The sequence below is a fragment of the Muscardinus avellanarius genome (assembly GCF_963383645.1).
Source record: "Muscardinus avellanarius genome assembly, chromosome: 9".
Lineage (NCBI taxonomy): Eukaryota > Metazoa > Chordata > Mammalia > Rodentia > Gliridae > Muscardinus > Muscardinus avellanarius.
Window position 1 is genome coordinate 47,932,101 of NC_137795.1, and position 18,712 is coordinate 47,950,812.

Consider the following 18,712-nt stretch of genomic DNA (forward strand, 5'->3'; position numbering starts at 1 on the left):
GAACTGCAGTCAATATGCTGTAAATCACTTTACTGCATGTCATCCTAGAGCACTTTTTTTCAGTCGAGAAATGAATTGTTTTTAATTCTTGGTGGTACTTTCCTTTCTTCCGTACATAGTATCTGAATCAAAACCTCTCTCTGCTTTCAGTTTTAAAGGTAATTTTCAAGCCAGGCATGGTGGCACATGCCTGTAATCCCATTACTTGGGAAGACAAGACAGGATAGATTACAAGTTCAAGGACAGCCTCCGTGATTTAGCGGGACTCAATAACCTAGTGAGACCCTGTTTCCAACAAAAAATAAAAAGGGCTTAGGATGTAGCTCAGAGGTAGAACGCCCTGAGCTTAATCCCCAGTACAAAAAAAATAAGAAAATAAACAAAAATTATGTATGTATATATACATATATAAAACAAAAGTTATATATAAATATATACATGTAAAAAACAAAAGTTATATGTAAAATATATAAATAAAAGTTACATGTATGGGTTTTGAAAATTATATAAGTATACAGTGAAAATATATGTAAGGTTTTTAATTATATAAATATAGAATTATAATTTTTGCGGTACTGGGGATGGAACACAGGGGCATGCTACCTCCAAGCTACACCCCTGGCCCTATTTTTTATTCTTTATTTTGAAACAGAGTTAGAAAGTAGCTGATGCTGTCCGTGAACCACAATCCTCCTGTCTTAGCCTCCCAAATGCTGGGATTACAAGCATGCAGCACCATGCCCAATTAATTATTTATACTTATATAAAATATGTATTTTTAATATCACTGAGGGAATGATTTTAATGGAGGTTTGTTAAAGATTGCATCCAACTAATACTATTAATGTTAATACCAAGGAGCATTAACAGATTGTCCTATCTAATCAACTAGCTAGATGTAACAAGTGGGAAGGACATTGCTGTCATATAGAGTTTGAGGTTTTAAAAATGTGTACAATTGTGAGGTGATAGTTGTTATAACCTACCATAACTGGTCATTGTTTTTAGCAATTATGTTGTGGTAGAAGCTTAGACTCTGAGGTCGTAGACCTAAGTTCAAACCCTGGCACCGCCACTTAGAAGCTCGGAAATGAAAGCAGGGTAATATTAGCTAATATGAAATTTTAAGAAGTGTATTTTGATTGAGCTGATTTAAAAAAAAAAAGGTTGTATCAAAGAAACTCTGAAAACAGGAAAATCCTGAGTATTATTACTAAATAAGGTGCAGCAGACATTGCTGACTTCCAGCTCCTGATCTCTTGCCCAATCTGCCTTTTAGCTCCTCCATGACCTAGTGGTGTCTTTAACCCTTACTCCAGCTCTACCCACTGCCCTAATCCTGATCCTCCATCCCTTGCCAACCCCAGTAATGGGCTAGCAGCCGTGCATAGAGTGAGAACAACGGTCATGCACATTCTTTTGTCATTTCTAGAAGATGGCACTTTAATGTTTTCATTTTTTAATTACAAACATATCTCCATATCAAAGTAGTAACAGTTCAAGTTCAGGGGAATGTTTTTAGCTACTCGGAAACCGAGCTTTTCACCTGTAAAATGAAAGCAATATGCCTACTTCCAAGATTGCTGTAAAGACTAGGTGAGGTCACAGAACACACCTGCCATTTCCATGCCCTTCACTGTCTCCCTGAAGGGAAGAACACTGGTGTCTGTACCTTTGCATTTAGGCGCACGTCATGAGAACTTTCTTGAACTGTAAAAACGTCATTTCTTGAATTGTGAAGGCATCATTTTTTGAATTGTAAAAACGTCATTTGGCTGGAGTAATGAAAAATAGCATGTCTCTGAAATATTAAGAGTTAAAAATAGACCTTTTAAGACTTTTTTTTCTTACATAAACTAGACTTGGTTGCAGAAAGGGCTGGAGAGTTGTGCAAGGAAAAGATCACTGAGGCCATATTTATTTTTGTTAGTATCCTCCCATCTAAATAGCAGTAGCCGACTCTGTGTAGGTGGATTATATTCTAGCAACACCAAATATGTCATATTTGGGGTTGAGACTAGATTTTGTAAATCATGGGTGGTTATGTTACCATGAAATCTCAAACATAAAAGATTATAAAAGCCTATAAATCTCATAATGTACCTTAAACATGGTCCATTTGCAACACAAAAGTACAAAAAAGTACTGTGACCCTGTTAATAATTGAAGTAAAATTAAGATGGGATAAGAAAAGCTAGTTTTGCTTATCATTAATAGTGCTTACAAAAAAAATCAGTTTTAACTAAAAGATTTAACAATAGCTATGACTTGTGGAAACATTAAAAGAGACCCTTGGGTACTTTCATTGGCATTAAAGATAAAAAATATTCATTCCTTGCATCTAATGTTATTTTAATTAAAATTTTATTTTTTTTACACAAGTAAATCATTAGCACTAGTCATGTTATATTAACTTTTTTGTTTTTAGTATTAGGGATTGAACCCAAGTACATTCTACCTCCAAGCTACAGCACCAGCCCATTTTATTTTATATTTTGAAACAGGGTCTCACTAAATTGCCGAGTCTGGCCTTGAACCTGTGATCCTCCTGTCTCAGTCTCCCAAGTGCTGGGATTACAGGCATTCACCACCATGCCCGAATAGATTCACTTTTTAAAAATAAAACATTCCGGCTGGCGTGGTGGCGCACGCTTGTAATCCCCGCGCTTGGGAGGCAGAGACGGAGGATCGCACAGGTTCGAAGCCAGCCGCGTGCGCTGGCTTAGGAGACCCTGTTTCCAAATAAAAATGTAAAAATAGGTCTGGGAGTGTAGCCCGGAGGTAGAAGGGCTTCCAGGAACCCCAGTACCACCAAAATAAATAAATAAATAAATAAATAAATAAATAAATAAATAAAACATTCCTAGAACAGTAGTGAAAGTAGAGAAAAAGACAAGGAGCAGCATGTAAGAAGCGCAGTTAACTGTGGATGACAAAGATGCGAGGGGGAGGGTAGCATTGGGAGTCATGTGATAACGTGATGAGCTGCTCCTTGAAGCCTAACTTTTCACACCAGCCAGGGGTGGCGTGTTTCACCCTGGAAATGTAGGAAGCGGTAGATCTAAGACAAATAGAACAGTTGCAGCGTGATAGCCCACGTCAGAAGGAACTGGCAAATGCCTATGTGTTCAGGACATGCAAAAGTGTGTTCATATATCAGTAGGGTATCTATGGGCAGGAGTTGCCTAGACAAAATTCTCAGACTAAACAAGATGCTAAGTACACATTTATCTTATAACATAAATTAAATATAGTTCACTTTATATGAGTAATAAAATGGGACTGTGGCTCTATCAGTACTGAAAGAAAACCAGTAATTTAGCATTGTATACTAATGATAGAATAGCATAACATATCTGAATCATGAGTGAAATTTTAAGACATATGAGAGAGGCTGTTAAGTTGTTAAGGTTCTTCGCGGTTATAAGGACCATCAGGAAACAACAAAAATGCAAGGTAATAGGTAACCCAAAGGATTTTCAAGCCAATACCATGTTTGTATAGATGTCACACGCATCCATAGAGAAACTCATGCCCACGCTAGGGTTTGTCAGACACTTAGCAAGCATTGGGCCACACATTTTTAAATTAGATATTCCTTTCCTCTTGCTACTTTTCGGTTAACTTAAAAATTAGAATATGTGTTTAATGGGGTTTGAACCAGTCACAGAAATTACCATATGTAGATTTTTTATTTCTTTGTACTGGTCTTTATGAAACTTGCTAAAGTTCCATAAATACATGATATTAATGTAAAGATTGTGTTGTTTATAAACATGGACAAAAGAAAAGTGAGATTGGTACCTAGCTAAAACTTAAGACACATTCCTGATGCCTTAGATTATAAAGGAAAATATTACTGACAATCTTTTTTAAAAAATTAATCAACCTGCAGAATAAAAATAATAGCCAACTAAAATTTTTAGAATTTTTTTAAACATTCGACTAAGGTGGGCATGGTGGCACATACCTGTAATCCCAGTACTTGGGGGGCTGAGACCGGAGGATCGAAGGTTCCAGGCCAGCCTTGGCAACTTAGTGAGTCCCAGTTTCAAATAAGAAATAGAGCTGGGGATGTAGCTCAGAGGTAGAATACTCATGAGTTCAATCTCCAATACAAAAAAAGAAAAAAAGAAAAAACCCTGCAACAACAGCCTATCACTTATATAGAAATTTTGCCAATTTTTGTTGTTTTAGCAACTTAGATTTTTACAGACTATTAAAAAGATCGTTAAACTCCATTAATTACTAAGCTTACTATGTACAACATTTCATGATACTGGAAATAATTTTTTTTCTAGTACTGGGAATGGAATCCAAGGGCATTTTGTCTTCTTTTATTTATTTTTTGTTCTTTAGCTTTCTTTTTTTATTGGTGCATTATATTCACACATCATATTGGGGTAAAAAACTTGTGTGTCCATACATGTACACATCACTGATTTAACCCCTACCCAATTTCTTTTATTTTTGAAACAGGATCTCACTGAGTTTTGAAGGGCCTCGCTAAGTAGCTGAGGCTGTCCGGGAACTGCGATCCTCCAGTCTCAGCCTCCCAAATTACAAGCATGTGCCACCATGCCCAGCTGGAAATATTTTTTTTTGGTCAGATTCCTGAGTAGGCTAAGAAATTACAGTCAGATTATCTTCAATGCATCCACCTTACTGTAGCCAAATAAATTTTAAACACAAATTGTAATCCACTTGGAAACTTTTTGCAACTAAAAATATTTGAATTTAATGTCAGGCATCTTAATACGTTTGCTGTGATGTGGGATGAAGCTTCCAAAATTAAAAGTATCAAGGTCTGATAAAAGTCTTATATGGTCTCACATAAATATTCCCTAATTAATACACATGGCTATTCATGGATAGAGGGGAAAAGAGGGGGAGCACTTCAATGATCCCCTCATATATTTTCCTTCTTCTCTTACCTCTTTCCCCTGTTTTCAGCCAGGGCTGCCAGGCCCAAGTGCGGGGGCCAGTGTGCTCCTTCCTGAAAGGACAGGAGGCAAAAGGAAATCGAAAGGGGAAGAAGTAGAAAGAAGCCCAGTGGGCGCTGGCAAGACAGTTCCTGATGATAAAGGAGTCACGTGGAGGAGGCGAGTTCACTCCTGCCCACACTGATCCTGGGGACGCTGTGAATGCACCAGGAAAAAGACAGGGGTCGGAAGGCTCTGGAGAGCCTTTCAAAGGCCAGATATGGGGTGAATCGTGGCAGAAGTAGGAGGAGCTGGAGACAGGGAAAGCTCACTGATCCCCTCAGCCCTCATCGATGCCAAGGAAGGACTGCAGCCAAAAGGGGGCCCTGGCACCTCATGCTTGTGTCTGTTCACACACACACGCACACACACACATGCATACACATGCACACACACACATCTTCCAGGCAAAGAAATAAGCAGGCTCCCCAAGAGTTGTGAGGAGCTACTTTCCTCTGGGTCTTTAGCCCCCTCCCAACACACACACACTATATTTTGGAGTACTGGGGACTGAACACAGAGGCATTCTACTTCCAAGCTACACCAGAGTCCTTTTTATTTATTTATTTTTTATTATTTGGGGGGTGTGGTACTGGGGTTCCTGGAAACCCCTCTACCTCTGGGCTACACTCCCAGACCTATTTTTATACTTTTTTAAAATTTGGAAACAGGGTCTCTTAAGCCAGTGTGGCTGGCTTCGAACCTGCGCGATCCTCCTGTCTCCGCCTCCCAGGCGCGGGGATTACAAGCCTGTGCCACCACGCCCGGCCTTTATTTTTTTATTTTGAAACATGGTCTTGCTAAATCGCTGAGGGTCTCACTAAGTTGCTGAGGCTGGCCTTGAACCTATGATCCTCTTGTCTCAGCCTCCCAAGACTGGAATTAAAGGTGTGCACCACCATGCCTGACCAGTCCTCCTGCACACACACACACACACACACACACACACACACACACACACACCACTGTGTATTATGAAGGCCCCTCTACCTGCTACTCAGCAGAGGGTCACTTTTTTCTGCCACAATTTACTCCAGCTGATGAACATATCCTTAAAAAAAAAAAAAAGTGCTAGCCGGGCATGGTGGCACATGCTTGTAATCCCAGCATTTGGGAGGCTGAGACAGGAGGATCGCGGTTCACGGACAGCCTCAGCTACTTAGTGAGGCCCTCTGCAACTCAGTGAGACCCGGTTTCAAAATAAAGAATAAAAAATAGGGCAGGGGGTGTAGCTCAGAGGTCGAATGCCCCTGGGTTCCATCCAGAAAGTGCTATTAGATGAGCAAAATGAAGAACTATCAACTGAAATCTGACAGAAATCCTCAAAATTGTTAACTCACCAACAAGTTTCTTGGAACTTTAATATCAGGTTTTTTTTTTTTTTTAAGTTACTAGAGTTAGCTAATGCCATCTAGATGTTGGGTGAATGGTCTGGGTCTGCAGGTGACACAGGTACTTAGATAATTAGTCTGCTTGGGAAACTGGCTGAGAAAATATAGTGATAAAGCCAAGGAGAGCCGGGCATGGTGGTGCACATGTGTAATCCCAGTACTTGGGGTTACAAATAAAAACTAAAAAGGGCTAGGGTTGTAGCTCAGAGGTAGAACACCCCTGGGTTCAATCCCCCGTACCACAACAAAGCAAAAACAAAAAATGAGGGGAATATTAATAAGCCCGTTTATCACACAAAGATGGCATGTGGTGTTTTACTCTCTTCTGACAAGGAACGAGACCAGCAGAGGACATGCTGTACCATTTGGGGAACCCGTAACAAGAGTGAGCTTCTGAAGGAAACAATATTAGAGGAAAGTGTGCTGAGAGCGGGGTGAGAAAGAGCTTAGCCGCCCGTCAACCCTGGCCTAACCCCCTCCAGACCGAAGCTGAGACCAGAGGCTGATAACAGGAGTGCCACAGAGGGAGAGGCCCACGGGGAAATGGAGACAGCGGGGCCTCCAAGAAGACAGACCAAAGAGTGTGGCCAAATGCCAAACCTGGTAGAATTGCAAAGGGAAAATTCCAGCCTCCCTAATTCAAAGTATAGCTTTAATATGTTGCTTTAATCCTCTATAGATCACGACTGGAAATAAACAAAAAGTGAAGGCCTAGACATCTGTAAGGAGGTAATTAACAAGCAAAATGTAATATATTTTAAAAATTGACCAGATATGGTGGTGCACTTCTGTAATCCCTGTACTTGAGAGGCTCAAACAGGAGGATCCCATATTTGAGGCCAGCCTTAGCAGCTTAGACCAACAGCAACTCTCAGTAAGACCCTGTTTCAAACTAAAAAATAAGGGCTGGGGATGTAGCTTGAGAAAGAATGGTCCTGGGTTCAATCTCCATACAAAAGAAGAAGGAAAAGAAAAATAAGGAGAAGGAAGAGCTGGAGGAGTTGTTCCCTACAGATAAAAATTGTTTATTCCTCTCAAGTGTCCATTGAATATTTGGAAAAAATGATTATGAACTAAACTCAGAGACGATCTTAGGAGATACCAATAAAACTCACCAAACACCAGAATCAGAGGCCCCTAACACCAAAATCTGGGACCATAAAAATTCCAGTCAGTACTTAAAAATTTTAAACTTGTGTTTGGGGAAGAAAAAGCTTTCGTGAAAATAAAATGTTACAACAAATTGGAAGCTGGGGAATATTTTTAATGTATATGACAGACTCTACATTCTCCATATGCGAAGAACTGTTGCAAATCAATAAAGAAAAGATTATCCTTTTTTTAACTTTTTTTTTTTATTTGGTGGTGCTGGGAATTGAACCCAGGGGCATTCTACCTCAGAGCTACACCCCAAGCCCACCCAGTGTGTGTGTGTGTGTGTGTGTGTGTGTGTGTGTGTTTCTGTATCAGTCTCACTAGGTGGCTGAGTCTCACTACTTGTTCAGGCTGTTCCTGAACCTGTTACCCTCCTTTCTCAACCTCCCAAGTACTGAGATAACATATGCATACCACACCTGCTGTTTAAGCCTATTTTTTTAAATGGACAAAGTACATGAAAAGTCTACTTACACACATTATAAAAATACAAAGAGACAATAATCACAAATAGCTCTTCTCTAATAGTCAAAAATGCAGATTAAGAGACTACAGGCATAAAGTAGCTGGATGTGGTGGCACAGGCTTGTAATCCCAGCATTTGGGAGGCAGAGACAGGTCAAGACCCGCCTCAGCTACTTAGTGAGGCCCTTTGCAACTTAGTGATTCAACATAAAGAATAAAAATTAGGGCTGGGGGTGTATATCAATGGTAGATTGCCACTGGGTTCCACCCCCAGTACCACAAAAAAGAGAGGGGGGGGAGAAACTACACACATAAAATAGCTAAAATGAAAAAAGATTGTCAATGTTAAGTACTGACAAGTGGTAAGAACTGGCACCTCAGTCATTGTTAATGTTCTTGATAAATGTAACTTAGTACAATCTTCTTGGAAGGCGGCCCTGGTAGTAAATGTCAACTTTTACAATGTGTGTTTGCTTTAAGCAATTCTGCTTCTAGGACTTTATCCTAAGGAAATAATTAGACAAGTGTACAAATATACACGAGGATGCATATTATAGAAGCATTATTTATAGCAATTAAGGATAAAAACAACTTTTCCAAGTTACCATACTTAGAGATTGGCCTTATTCATTAAAAATAACAATGTCTCACCATATTTTTTCAATATGGAAAATAACCATGAAATCATTGTAAAAAGAAAAAGACAAGCTGGGGGTGGTAGTGCACGCTTGTAATCCTAGCATTTGGGTGGCTGAGACAGGAGGATCTTGGTTTACAGACAGCCTCAGGTACTTAGGCCCTTTGCAACTCAGTGAGACTCTGTTTCAAAATAAAGAGTTAAAAATAGAGCTGAGGGTGTAGCTTGAAGGTAGAATGCCCCTGGGTTCCATCCCCAGCACCACACACACACAAAAAAAGAAAGGACAGATATACTATGATTTCACAATTTTATTTATTTATTTTATGTGTGCGTGTGGTGCTGGGGATGGAACCCAGGAGCTTTCTACTTCTGAGCTATACCCCCTAGACTGATTTTTATTATTTTATTCTTTATTTTGAAACAGGGTCTCACTAAGTTGCGAAGGCCTGACTAAGTAGCTGAAGCTGGCCACGAACCCAGATCTTCTTTCTCAGCCTCCCAAGTACTGGTATTACAAGCGTGTGCCACCACACCTGGCTATTATTTTTAAAAGGAAAAAGGTGAGTGTGTATGTATGTGTATCTTTGTATAAGCCTAAAACAGTGGAAATATTTATATAAAAATGTTAACACTGATCATCTCTAGATAGTGAAATTGTAAACAAATATTTTTAAAAATGCTTCTAGCCAGGCGTGGCGGCGCACGCTTGTAATCCCCACGTTTGGGAGGCGGAGACAGGAGGATCGCACAGGTTCGAAGCCAGCCGCGCTGGCTTACGAGATCCTATTTCCAAAAATAAAATAGGTCTGGGAGTGTAGCCTGGAGGTAGAAGGGTTTCCAGGAACCCCAGTTACCACCAAAAAAAAAATGCTTCTACATTTTTAGATTTTTTTCTAATCTAATAAGTATAAAATATATTAATTCCATTAAAATAATATGGTTATTTATTTTGAAGTATGATATTATAGAAATAACTAAATTAAAATGCCACCTCTAACCACACAATATCAACAGGGTATTCTGTCAAATTTATTGGACATATATTTGATTATTATAAAAATATAATAAAAAAGGCTATTTGAGAGGCTTAGATTCATTCACATCTGAAGATGACTAGAAGTTCTGAAGAGTATCAAACAAAGCATGTGTGACTCTTCTATTCTCTGGAAAAGAGTTCTGTGAATCTGTTCTTTTCTGTGAGATACTTGAAAGTAATGGAATATTGCTCAGGTTTCTAAGAAATGCAAATATTTATACAGTGTCTTCTTTTATAGAACATTAATAATGGTTATTCAACCATATTAACTATCTAACAAAAATATTCTCCTTTTAATATTCATACTGCAGATTGAACCCAGAGGCATTCTACCTTTGAGCTGCTCTCCAGCCCTATTTTATTTTTTATTTAGAAACAGGGTTTGCTGGGCGTGGTGGCGCACGCTTGTAATCCCCGCGCTTGGGAGGTGGAGACAGGAGGATTGCGCAGGTTCAGAGCCAGCCGCGCTGGCTTAAGAGACCCTGTTTCCAAATAAAAAAAATATAAAATAGGTCTGGGAGTGTAGCCCGGAGGTAGAAGGGCTTCCAAGAACCCCAGTACCACCAAAAAAAAAAAAAAAGAAGAAGAAAGAAAGAAAGAAACAGGGTTCCACTAAGTTTCTGACACCCTCCCTAAGTTTCTGAAATTAGCTTTGAACCTGTGATCTTCCTGTCTCAACCTCCCAAATGCTGGGATTACAAGCGTGTGCCACCATGCCCGGCTCCAAAATATATTCTTAAAGAGATGAGATCAGTTGTCATAAATGGTTGTCTCTGGTGATTTGGCTGCTTGACATAAATTTTCTTTTAAGGAATCATTTGACCCAAATATTCTGTGTTCTCCCCCGACTCTTTATGTGTATCTGCCTTTCTTACAGTAGAGGCTCCCCACCCCTGCCAGAGATGGGTAAGAGAGGCTCTGGAGAAAACAGAAAGTGATTTCATTAAGTGAAAGTCACTTCAGAACTTTGACTGTGTTCACTACAGTATTTAATTAACTATAATTTCGTGAAATCTGTCTGCTCCCAGTTGAGAGATCCCACTCGCGTGCTTATTTCACCTAACACATCCTTTGAGAGCCTCCCATAGGCATGGAATAGTAGAAAGGGATTCAAGGTAGAAATCAGTCCAGTACTTGGAAAGCTGTGACAAGAGTGTCATGGGTTCAAAGCCAGCCTCAGCAACTTAGCAAGAGGCCCAGCAACCTAGTGAGGGCTTGTTTCAAAATCAAAAAATACAAAGGGCTAGGGGTGTATCTTGGGGGTAGAATACTTCTGAGTTCAATTCCTAGTACCAAAACTGAAAAGCAGAAATCAGAAGGCCTAATTTCTAGCTTTCTTGGAACTGTGTGACCCTGGGGCCAGCGTCTCCACCTCCTAGTTTCCCTTCTACATAGTGTTAAGGATCCCTAGTGGATAAGCCAGCCATGGAAAAGCCACGGTGTCTAGCAGTGTGCTTCTGGGAGGTGCAGATCTGGTTTAGCATCGTAGGGATGTGGAGATGAATAAGTAGTCGTAATCCCTTTCTGTAGGAAGGCTTCTGACCTGGGCAGGAAAACAGATCCTTAGCAATATATGAGATTGAGCAAGGGAGGAGGGGAGTGAAGGCGCCATAGTACAAACTGGCTGTAGAACTGTAGAGACTCACGGTACATGACAATGTTCATCATTTGACTAGTGTCAGAATAGAGCGCATCCTCACCTTCTTAGAGGTGGAAATGAAGACAGAGGTAATTGTGTCCTGGTGGAAAGGGATATGCCCAGTCTCTCATTAAATCTTGTAATTAGATACAGGAGCTTTTTGTTATTATTATGTTATTATTTGAGGCACTCTTGCAAGTTAACATGAATATAGCTAAGCCCGTCTGATTCCCAATGCATTCTGTCTCCAGAATTTCTCCCCAAAATGCTTGAAGTGGGCTGTTCTTTTCGGTTCCTATGATTGTAACAGAAAAAAAGTTGAGTTTCATTTTTGCCTTTATAAACTGACCTTAATTTCAGTAAGCAGCAAAGAGGAGCAGTTCTGTGAATTACAGTATCGTAGCCTGTGACATTTCTTGCTCCAAAACTGAATGAAAAACATTCTGGAGGGAAACAACAGACCCAATATTACCAGCTCCCAGGGAGTCTTGTTTAAATCAGAAACAGTCAAGTGAGCTTGTGCTGTGAGTGAGCTAGGGCTTAAAACAGGGACATCTGCACTGTTCTTGTGTTATTTCATTTCCAATTAAGGCATCTGGACAGATATCCCAGAGTAATATAAAATGTGGCGAGTGTCACCGGGCAAAATTCATTCGGTTCCAGGTTGCAAAACAAGAATGACCAAGGCATGAACAAAAATAAATAGGGGTCTCCTCTCCTCTCCTCTCCTCTCCTCTCCTCTCCTCTCCTCTCCTCTCCTCTCCTCTCCTCTCCCCTCCTCCTCCTCCTCCTCCTCCTCCTCCTCCTCCTCCTCCTTCTTCTTCTTCTTCTTCTTCTTCTTCTTCTTCTTCTTCTTCTTCTTCTTCTCTCTCTCTCTCTCTCTCTCTCTCTCTCTCTCTCTCTCTCTCTCTCTCTTTTGGTGGTACTAGGGTTCCTGGAAGCCCTTCTACCTCCGGGCTACACTCCCAGACCTATTTTTTATATCTTTTTATTTGGAAACAGGATCTCTTAAGCCAGCATGGCTGGCTTCTAATCTGCGCAATCCTCCTGTCTCCAACTCCCAAGCACAGGGATCACAAGCACGCACCTCCATGCCCCGCTACCTTTTCATTTTTTTATCTTTTTTTTTATTAATTTATTTTTTAAATTGGTGCATTGTAGTCATATAAAAATCACATTGGAGTACAAGACTTGAGAGGATATACAAGCACACATCATCCAATTAGCCCTCCTCCAGCCCCCATCCCATTCCCTCCCCCTCCCTCCATCCCACACTTCTTTAGTGATTTACTTTGATACATTTGTTTATGTACCTCCTGCATTTTAAAGAGGCTCCGTCCTCCAGTATTACATACCCTCTGATTGGTCACATTAGTTGCTTCACTATAGGGCCCTTTCTATAGCTCAACCTCTTCCTATGCCCTTATCCTCCTAGTTATTGCTGATTAAGAGAAGCGTATGATTTATATTTTCTGCGATATTTCTCTGTGCATGCTGCGTTGCAAGTACCAATCCCACTCTTGATGGTCCCAGTAGTGGCCTGGCTACTCAGTGGACTGATCCAGACCTCGCTGGCTCAAGCAGCGGCCTTGCCTCATGGGAGGCCCCAGTTCTGGTCTCGCTGGCCCCTGAACCGGTCTAACCCCTAAGCTGGCTTTGGTCCCGGCCTTGGAGGCCGCAGGAGTGAACTTGCCTCACGCCAGGCTCCGATGCTGGCCATTGGCCCCTGCACCGGTCTAACCCCTTGGCAGGATTCCAATCCCGGCCTCGGAGGCCCCAGTACCGGCCTTGCCTCACGGCAGGCTCCGATGCCGGCCTCGCTGGCCCCAGCACTGGCCTAACCCCTCGGCAGGCTCTTATCCTGGCCTCGAGGCCCCAGTTACCAGCCTTGCCTCAGGCAGGCTCCGATGCCGGCCTCACTGGCCCCAGCACCGGCCTAACCCCTCGGCAGGCTCTGATCCCGGCCTCGGAGGCCCCAGCACTGGTCATGCCTCACGGCAGGCTCCGATGCCAGCCTCATTGGCCCCAGCACTAGCCTAACCCCTCGGCAGGCTCTTATCCTGGCCTCGGAGGCCCCAGTACCGGCCTTGCCTCAAGGCAGGCTCCGATGCCGGCCTCACTGGCCCCAGCACCGGCCTAACCCCTCGGCAGGCTCTTATCCTGGCCTCAAGGCCCCAGCACCGGCCTAACCCCTCGGCAGGCTCCAATGCCGGCCTCGCTGGCCCCAGCATCGGTCTAAGCCCTCTGCAGGTTCCGATCCCGGCCACGGAGGCCTCAGTAGTGGCCTTGCCTCACAGCAAGCTCCGATGTCGGCCACTGGCCCCAGCGCCCGCCTAACCCCTCAGCAGGTTCTGATCACTGTCTCTGTGGTTATTATTTCAAAGGTTCCAGTTGTAATGTATCAGATCTCTGCCTCCCCCGAATATTGGCCACTGGCATTGCCACTGCCTCCACCGTTTCAAATCCTTCCCAGGCTCTTTTTCCACTCTGAATGTTGTCCAGTGTTCCTAAGCATGCGTGATGGTAGCATTCGACATTTGGTGTAATTTCTCCAAAAAAATAAAGTTGGTAAGATCCGGTTTCTGCTTCTCCTGAATACAAGTCTCCACCACCATCGCGGAGAACTCTTTCAACACCGCATTTCTCCTTGGTCTCCGCTAAACTCTCTCCTTATATGTGATGTCTGAGATTCTTAACAATATAGAGAAATAGCAGTCCTCTTTCACGGCAAATTTTTCCATAAGTTCCAGTGCATTTAGATAAGTTTTGTCTGCATCTCCAGTGTCCTGGCATCCATAACGGCTTTCTTATCTCCTCTCCGATATTTTTCTTTATCTTTTTCTGTTCTGGGCCCGGTTTCTCCAGGGGTCTGGCGTGCTACTCGCAGTTTGGCTGGGGGCCCAGAGTCCCGCGACCCGGGCCCCAGCTGGCGTGCCCCGCGCGCGACCCCTGCCCAGAACCCAGCATCTTACTGGGCCTGGTTTCTCCAGGGGTCTGGCGTGCTATGCACAGTTCGGCCGGGACCCAGAGTCCCGCGACCCGGGCCCCAGCTGGCGTGCCCTTTGCTCGACCCCCGCCCAGAACCCAGCGTCTTACTGGGCCCGGTTTCTCCAGGGGTCTGGCGTGCTACTCGCAGTTCGTCCTGGGGCCCAGAGTCCCGCGACCCAGGCCCCATCTGGCGTGCCCCGCCCGCGACCCCCGCCCAGAACCCAGCATCTTACTGGGCCCGGTTTCTCCAGGGGTACCTTTTCATTTTTAACAAGCAGTCCTCAAATAGACAGTCCAAGGCCAGTGAGCACCTTCACAAGGCCATGAAGGACCCAGGCTCCACATTCCAGCAGGAAGGTCTCCACCCCCACGCTAGTTCCCATATTACCACAAGCCATAGGCAAAAAAGGTGTGGCAGTAGAGCTGAGGATGGGATGCAGCTCTCAGTGGTAGAGTTTGCCTAGCACGTGTGATGCAATCCCTAGCACGATAGAAAAAGAAGAAAGCAGCCAGTTCCATCAGTCTCTTTGTAAAAGCTATAATAATGAAAGTCAAACGAGCGAATCCACCTAGCATCTTTCACTTACATCTCGTTGGAGGAAACTCACTGGTGGATATATGGCCACATCTGGGCCAGTCACTGGAAGGTGACAGGGAGAGGAGACTGTGGCCTGCAGCTGAATTAGCTGAATTATACCCAAAAGACCTGCTGCAGTAGAAGCACCGACCCTCCGCACAACTGTCTCCTAGTTGACAGAGGCGCTGAGCTGGATTTTGTTGTCATTGTTTGCCTTCATTTTGCTCATTTCACCTGTTATTTTTTTATAATGTTTATCTTATTTATTTCTTGGCATCTTTAAAATCTGTTATCATCAAAGCAGCTTACAGGCCACGCACTGCACCTGGAGTTTGCAGGCTCCAGCTTTTCGACAGATTTCATAGTTACCTTTGTAACCATGCAAAGACAAGGTACGCACGATTGTGTAAAACCCAGCCTTTCCTTCCATGTCTCTAGGGAGTTCTGAGGACACTAACCTGGCTCAGAAAGAAGGAATTTATTAGAAGCTGGATGTGATACATAATCTTACATTATTTCAAAAATGCCAGGGTGGGAAATGCTACGCCTGGTAGACTGCAGTTCTAGCGGCTCCGTGTCACCCGCAGACCCCACGGCCCTGGTGCCATCTTGCACTGGGGGTGGGGGGGTTCTCCCAAGATGTCCAGGAGATATGGCACATCTTTAAAACAAAAACGCTGAGTCTACACCAAGTCCTAAGGCTGTTCTAAACACAGTACCCACTTTATCTTCTTTAGTACCATTTTTTCAGTATGGAAACTGTACCTTGTCTTTACACATAACCATCAGGCCTGGTGCCAAATTGCACTGTGGGGTTTTCTCCCAGGATATCCAGGAGATGGATATATCATGGCACATCTTTAAGACAAAAGCAATGTAAATGAAACCAAAGTAGCTTTCTCTAATTACCTTCCTCTTAACAGGTACTAGAAAGGGCATTTAAGCCTTGAAGCTAAAATCAGCATTTATTTCTCACAGAAGAAAACCTTTGGAAAATTCTTTTGCCTTAAGCCCATGCAAATGGTACGTTTGTGCCTGCAGGGCTTAATACTATTTTCGTTGTATGTTGATTTGTTTTACCAATAATGCTAAAAATTGTATCCTACATTTCTCTATATTTTTGTATTTTACTCTGTATACTCTAGTGCATAATAGCCACCATGGTTTTACATCTACACCATCACAGTATCATTGCATAATAACTGAAAGTTACTGATTTGTGAGTTAGCTAGAAGCAAAATTTATTTCAAATCTCAATGTTATTCTCTCCCAATCTTAGAGTAATAGAAAGACAAAGAGTTATGTGTTGGTTAAGATGCTTGGAAGTCAGGCAAAGCTGATTTCTCAGTGACTCTCACCACTTACTAGCCCTACGTCCTTCTCTGTTAAAAAGAAATCATTATTTTCACTATATAGAATTACTGTAAGGATGAAACTAAATGAGATGATATGAGTATTAAACTGAGCACACTCTTAAGACTCAGCCTAGACCCAACATGACGGGCACCATTATTATAACATTAAGCAAGTTGTGGTACTTGCTCTTTCTTGATTGGATTTGCAAGACCAGCAGTAGTGATTATGAGTTTTTGCTTCCCTTTATTAAACATTCTACTAAGGCAGAGATTAGGTTCTTCTACTTTGTTTCTTTATCCATCGTTCAAGTGTAAGATCTTGGTTTAAAACAGTTATCACCCATGCCGGGCGTGGTGGCACACGATTGTCATCCCTGCACTTGGGAGGCGGAGACAGGAGGATCGCACAGGTTCAAAGCCAGCGTGCTGGCTTAAGAGACCCTGTTTTCAAATATATATATATATATATATATATATATATATATATATATATATATATATGTATAGCCTGGAGGTAGAAGGCTTCCATCCCCAGTACCACAAAAAAAAAAAAAGTTATCACTTTTTTTTTAAAAAAAGCTTCATCTATTTTGTAACCGTGAGTTCAAGTTCCTTGTGACTCTATACATGGACAATATTTCTCTTTTTTCTATGTGTGTGTGTGTGGTAGTGGTACTAGGGATTTAACAGGGTGTTCTGCCTTCAAGCCACACCCCCAGCCTTACTTCATTTTGAAACAGGGCTTGCTGAAGGTCTCACAAAGTTGATGAGGCTAGCCTTGAACCTATGATCCTTCTATCTCAGCCTTCCAAATAAAGGAATTACAGGCAAGCACCACCACACATGGCTCCATTTTTAAATATCTTAATGTCTGCAAGAAGCAAGTCATAATAGTTACTCCTTATTTTGCTAACCCACAAAAGATAATTAGGAAAATATATTCAATGCATCACAGATTTCACAGAGCATCACATGAGCTTCTTTGTCTGCAGCCACTACGCCCACTGACTGATGGGGCTACTGTTGAACAGGAGTCATGGTGTGGATCAACCCTGGTGCAGTGAACCCATGGAACCATGCTGCACATGTGTCTGTATTTTATTCAACCCTGATGGATTACAAATTCCTTGAGCTGTTTCTAAGGAAAAAAAAAAAAAACACTAACTTTGCCTACCTTCAAAAATTTATAATTACAGTCGCATAGCATTCAGTTGGAACCTGGCGAAACATGGGAATTTTATTGACTTGCAGCACAACCATTAAAATTACATTATGCTATTTTCAGTGTTTAATAATGCCTGAGTATTAAAAACTATTTTGAATAAAATAAAAACAAAAAAGAAAATTTGTAAATTTCCAAATTTCCCACTGCAAACATTCTGTTCAACTTCCTTTTTAAATCATTTTGTGGATATTTTGAAACATTTCAGAAAATACATTTTAATATGATTATGTTATCTTTATACATATTTAAAACATGGAGAATATTCTTCCAGGTGGCTATGCCAGATTATTTAAGCCTTCCATTTTCCCTCTACTTAGCCAATGAGAGTGCTACCAATTACTATTATAAGTAATTCTGTAATGCATTTTTATAAAAGTATCTGAATTTAGAATTACTTCCTGATTCCAAGAGCTGAAATTAATGAGAGCACTCTATGAGTCAGTATCCAATTTCAGATACATTTGACAACTGTAGGTATAAACTGTTTTAAAAAGTTGCTACTTTGATAGATTGTTTAAAATCACATCTATTAGATTGACTGAAACCTGCTATGGAACTTGGCAAGGCCTAACCAAGTAAAATGAAACTATTTTGGCATACAGCACAAGGTAAAGGGCTTATTTTTTTCCGCAATATATGCATTGTTAATCTGGCATTGCTTTTTACACTGCTCTGATTTCCACCTCTGTCTCTTTCAGTTTTACAGGAGACTCTAAACTTGCCTCAAGCATGCGCTATGTGGAAACACAGTCGATGCAGATAGGGGCTTCCTATATGATTCAGTTCAGTCTGGTGATGGGATGTGGCCAGAAATATACCCCGCACATGGACAACCAGGTGAAGCTGGAGTACTCAACCAACCACGGCCTTACCTGGCATCTTGTCCAAGAAGTAAGTATATCTTCTCTAGGGCTTGTGATTGATAGCTTCTTCCTTTTTTGCAGGAAAGCAATTAAAATTCTAAAGTTTTAGGTTAAAAAGAAACAGTGTGATTCATAACTTAGAATTGACAGTAAATGGGTCAATTAATGTCAGGAATGGGTTATAATGATGCCACATTCTTCACTATCACCTTCTAAAGGATATTTAGAAATAAGAAAATAAATGAGAATAATTGTTAAGACTGGGCGCATTCAAATGATGTTTTGAATATTATTTTCTTTTGTCCTCGTTCTCTATAAATATGCCTCTTCTCTCCTATAGTGAAATGGCAGTTAAATAGTTAAGTAAAAATTGCTGAAGAAAATGGCTAAAAGGGC

General features: G+C 41.8%; 1 protein-coding gene across 1 annotated transcript in view; it reads left to right on the plus strand.

Annotated features, from left to right (window-relative positions):
- The window catches only part of RELN (reelin), a gene marked incomplete at both ends in the record, with an annotated part of 510,757 nt that overhangs the window by 348,726 nt on the left and 143,319 nt on the right, over positions 1–18,712 (plus strand). Inside the window, one exon of the mRNA XM_080701477.1 lies at positions 18,152–18,344. Within this exon, the coding sequence (XP_080557603.1) occupies positions 18,152–18,344 (193 nt within the window). The remainder of the gene's footprint in view (positions 1–18,151; positions 18,345–18,712) is intronic.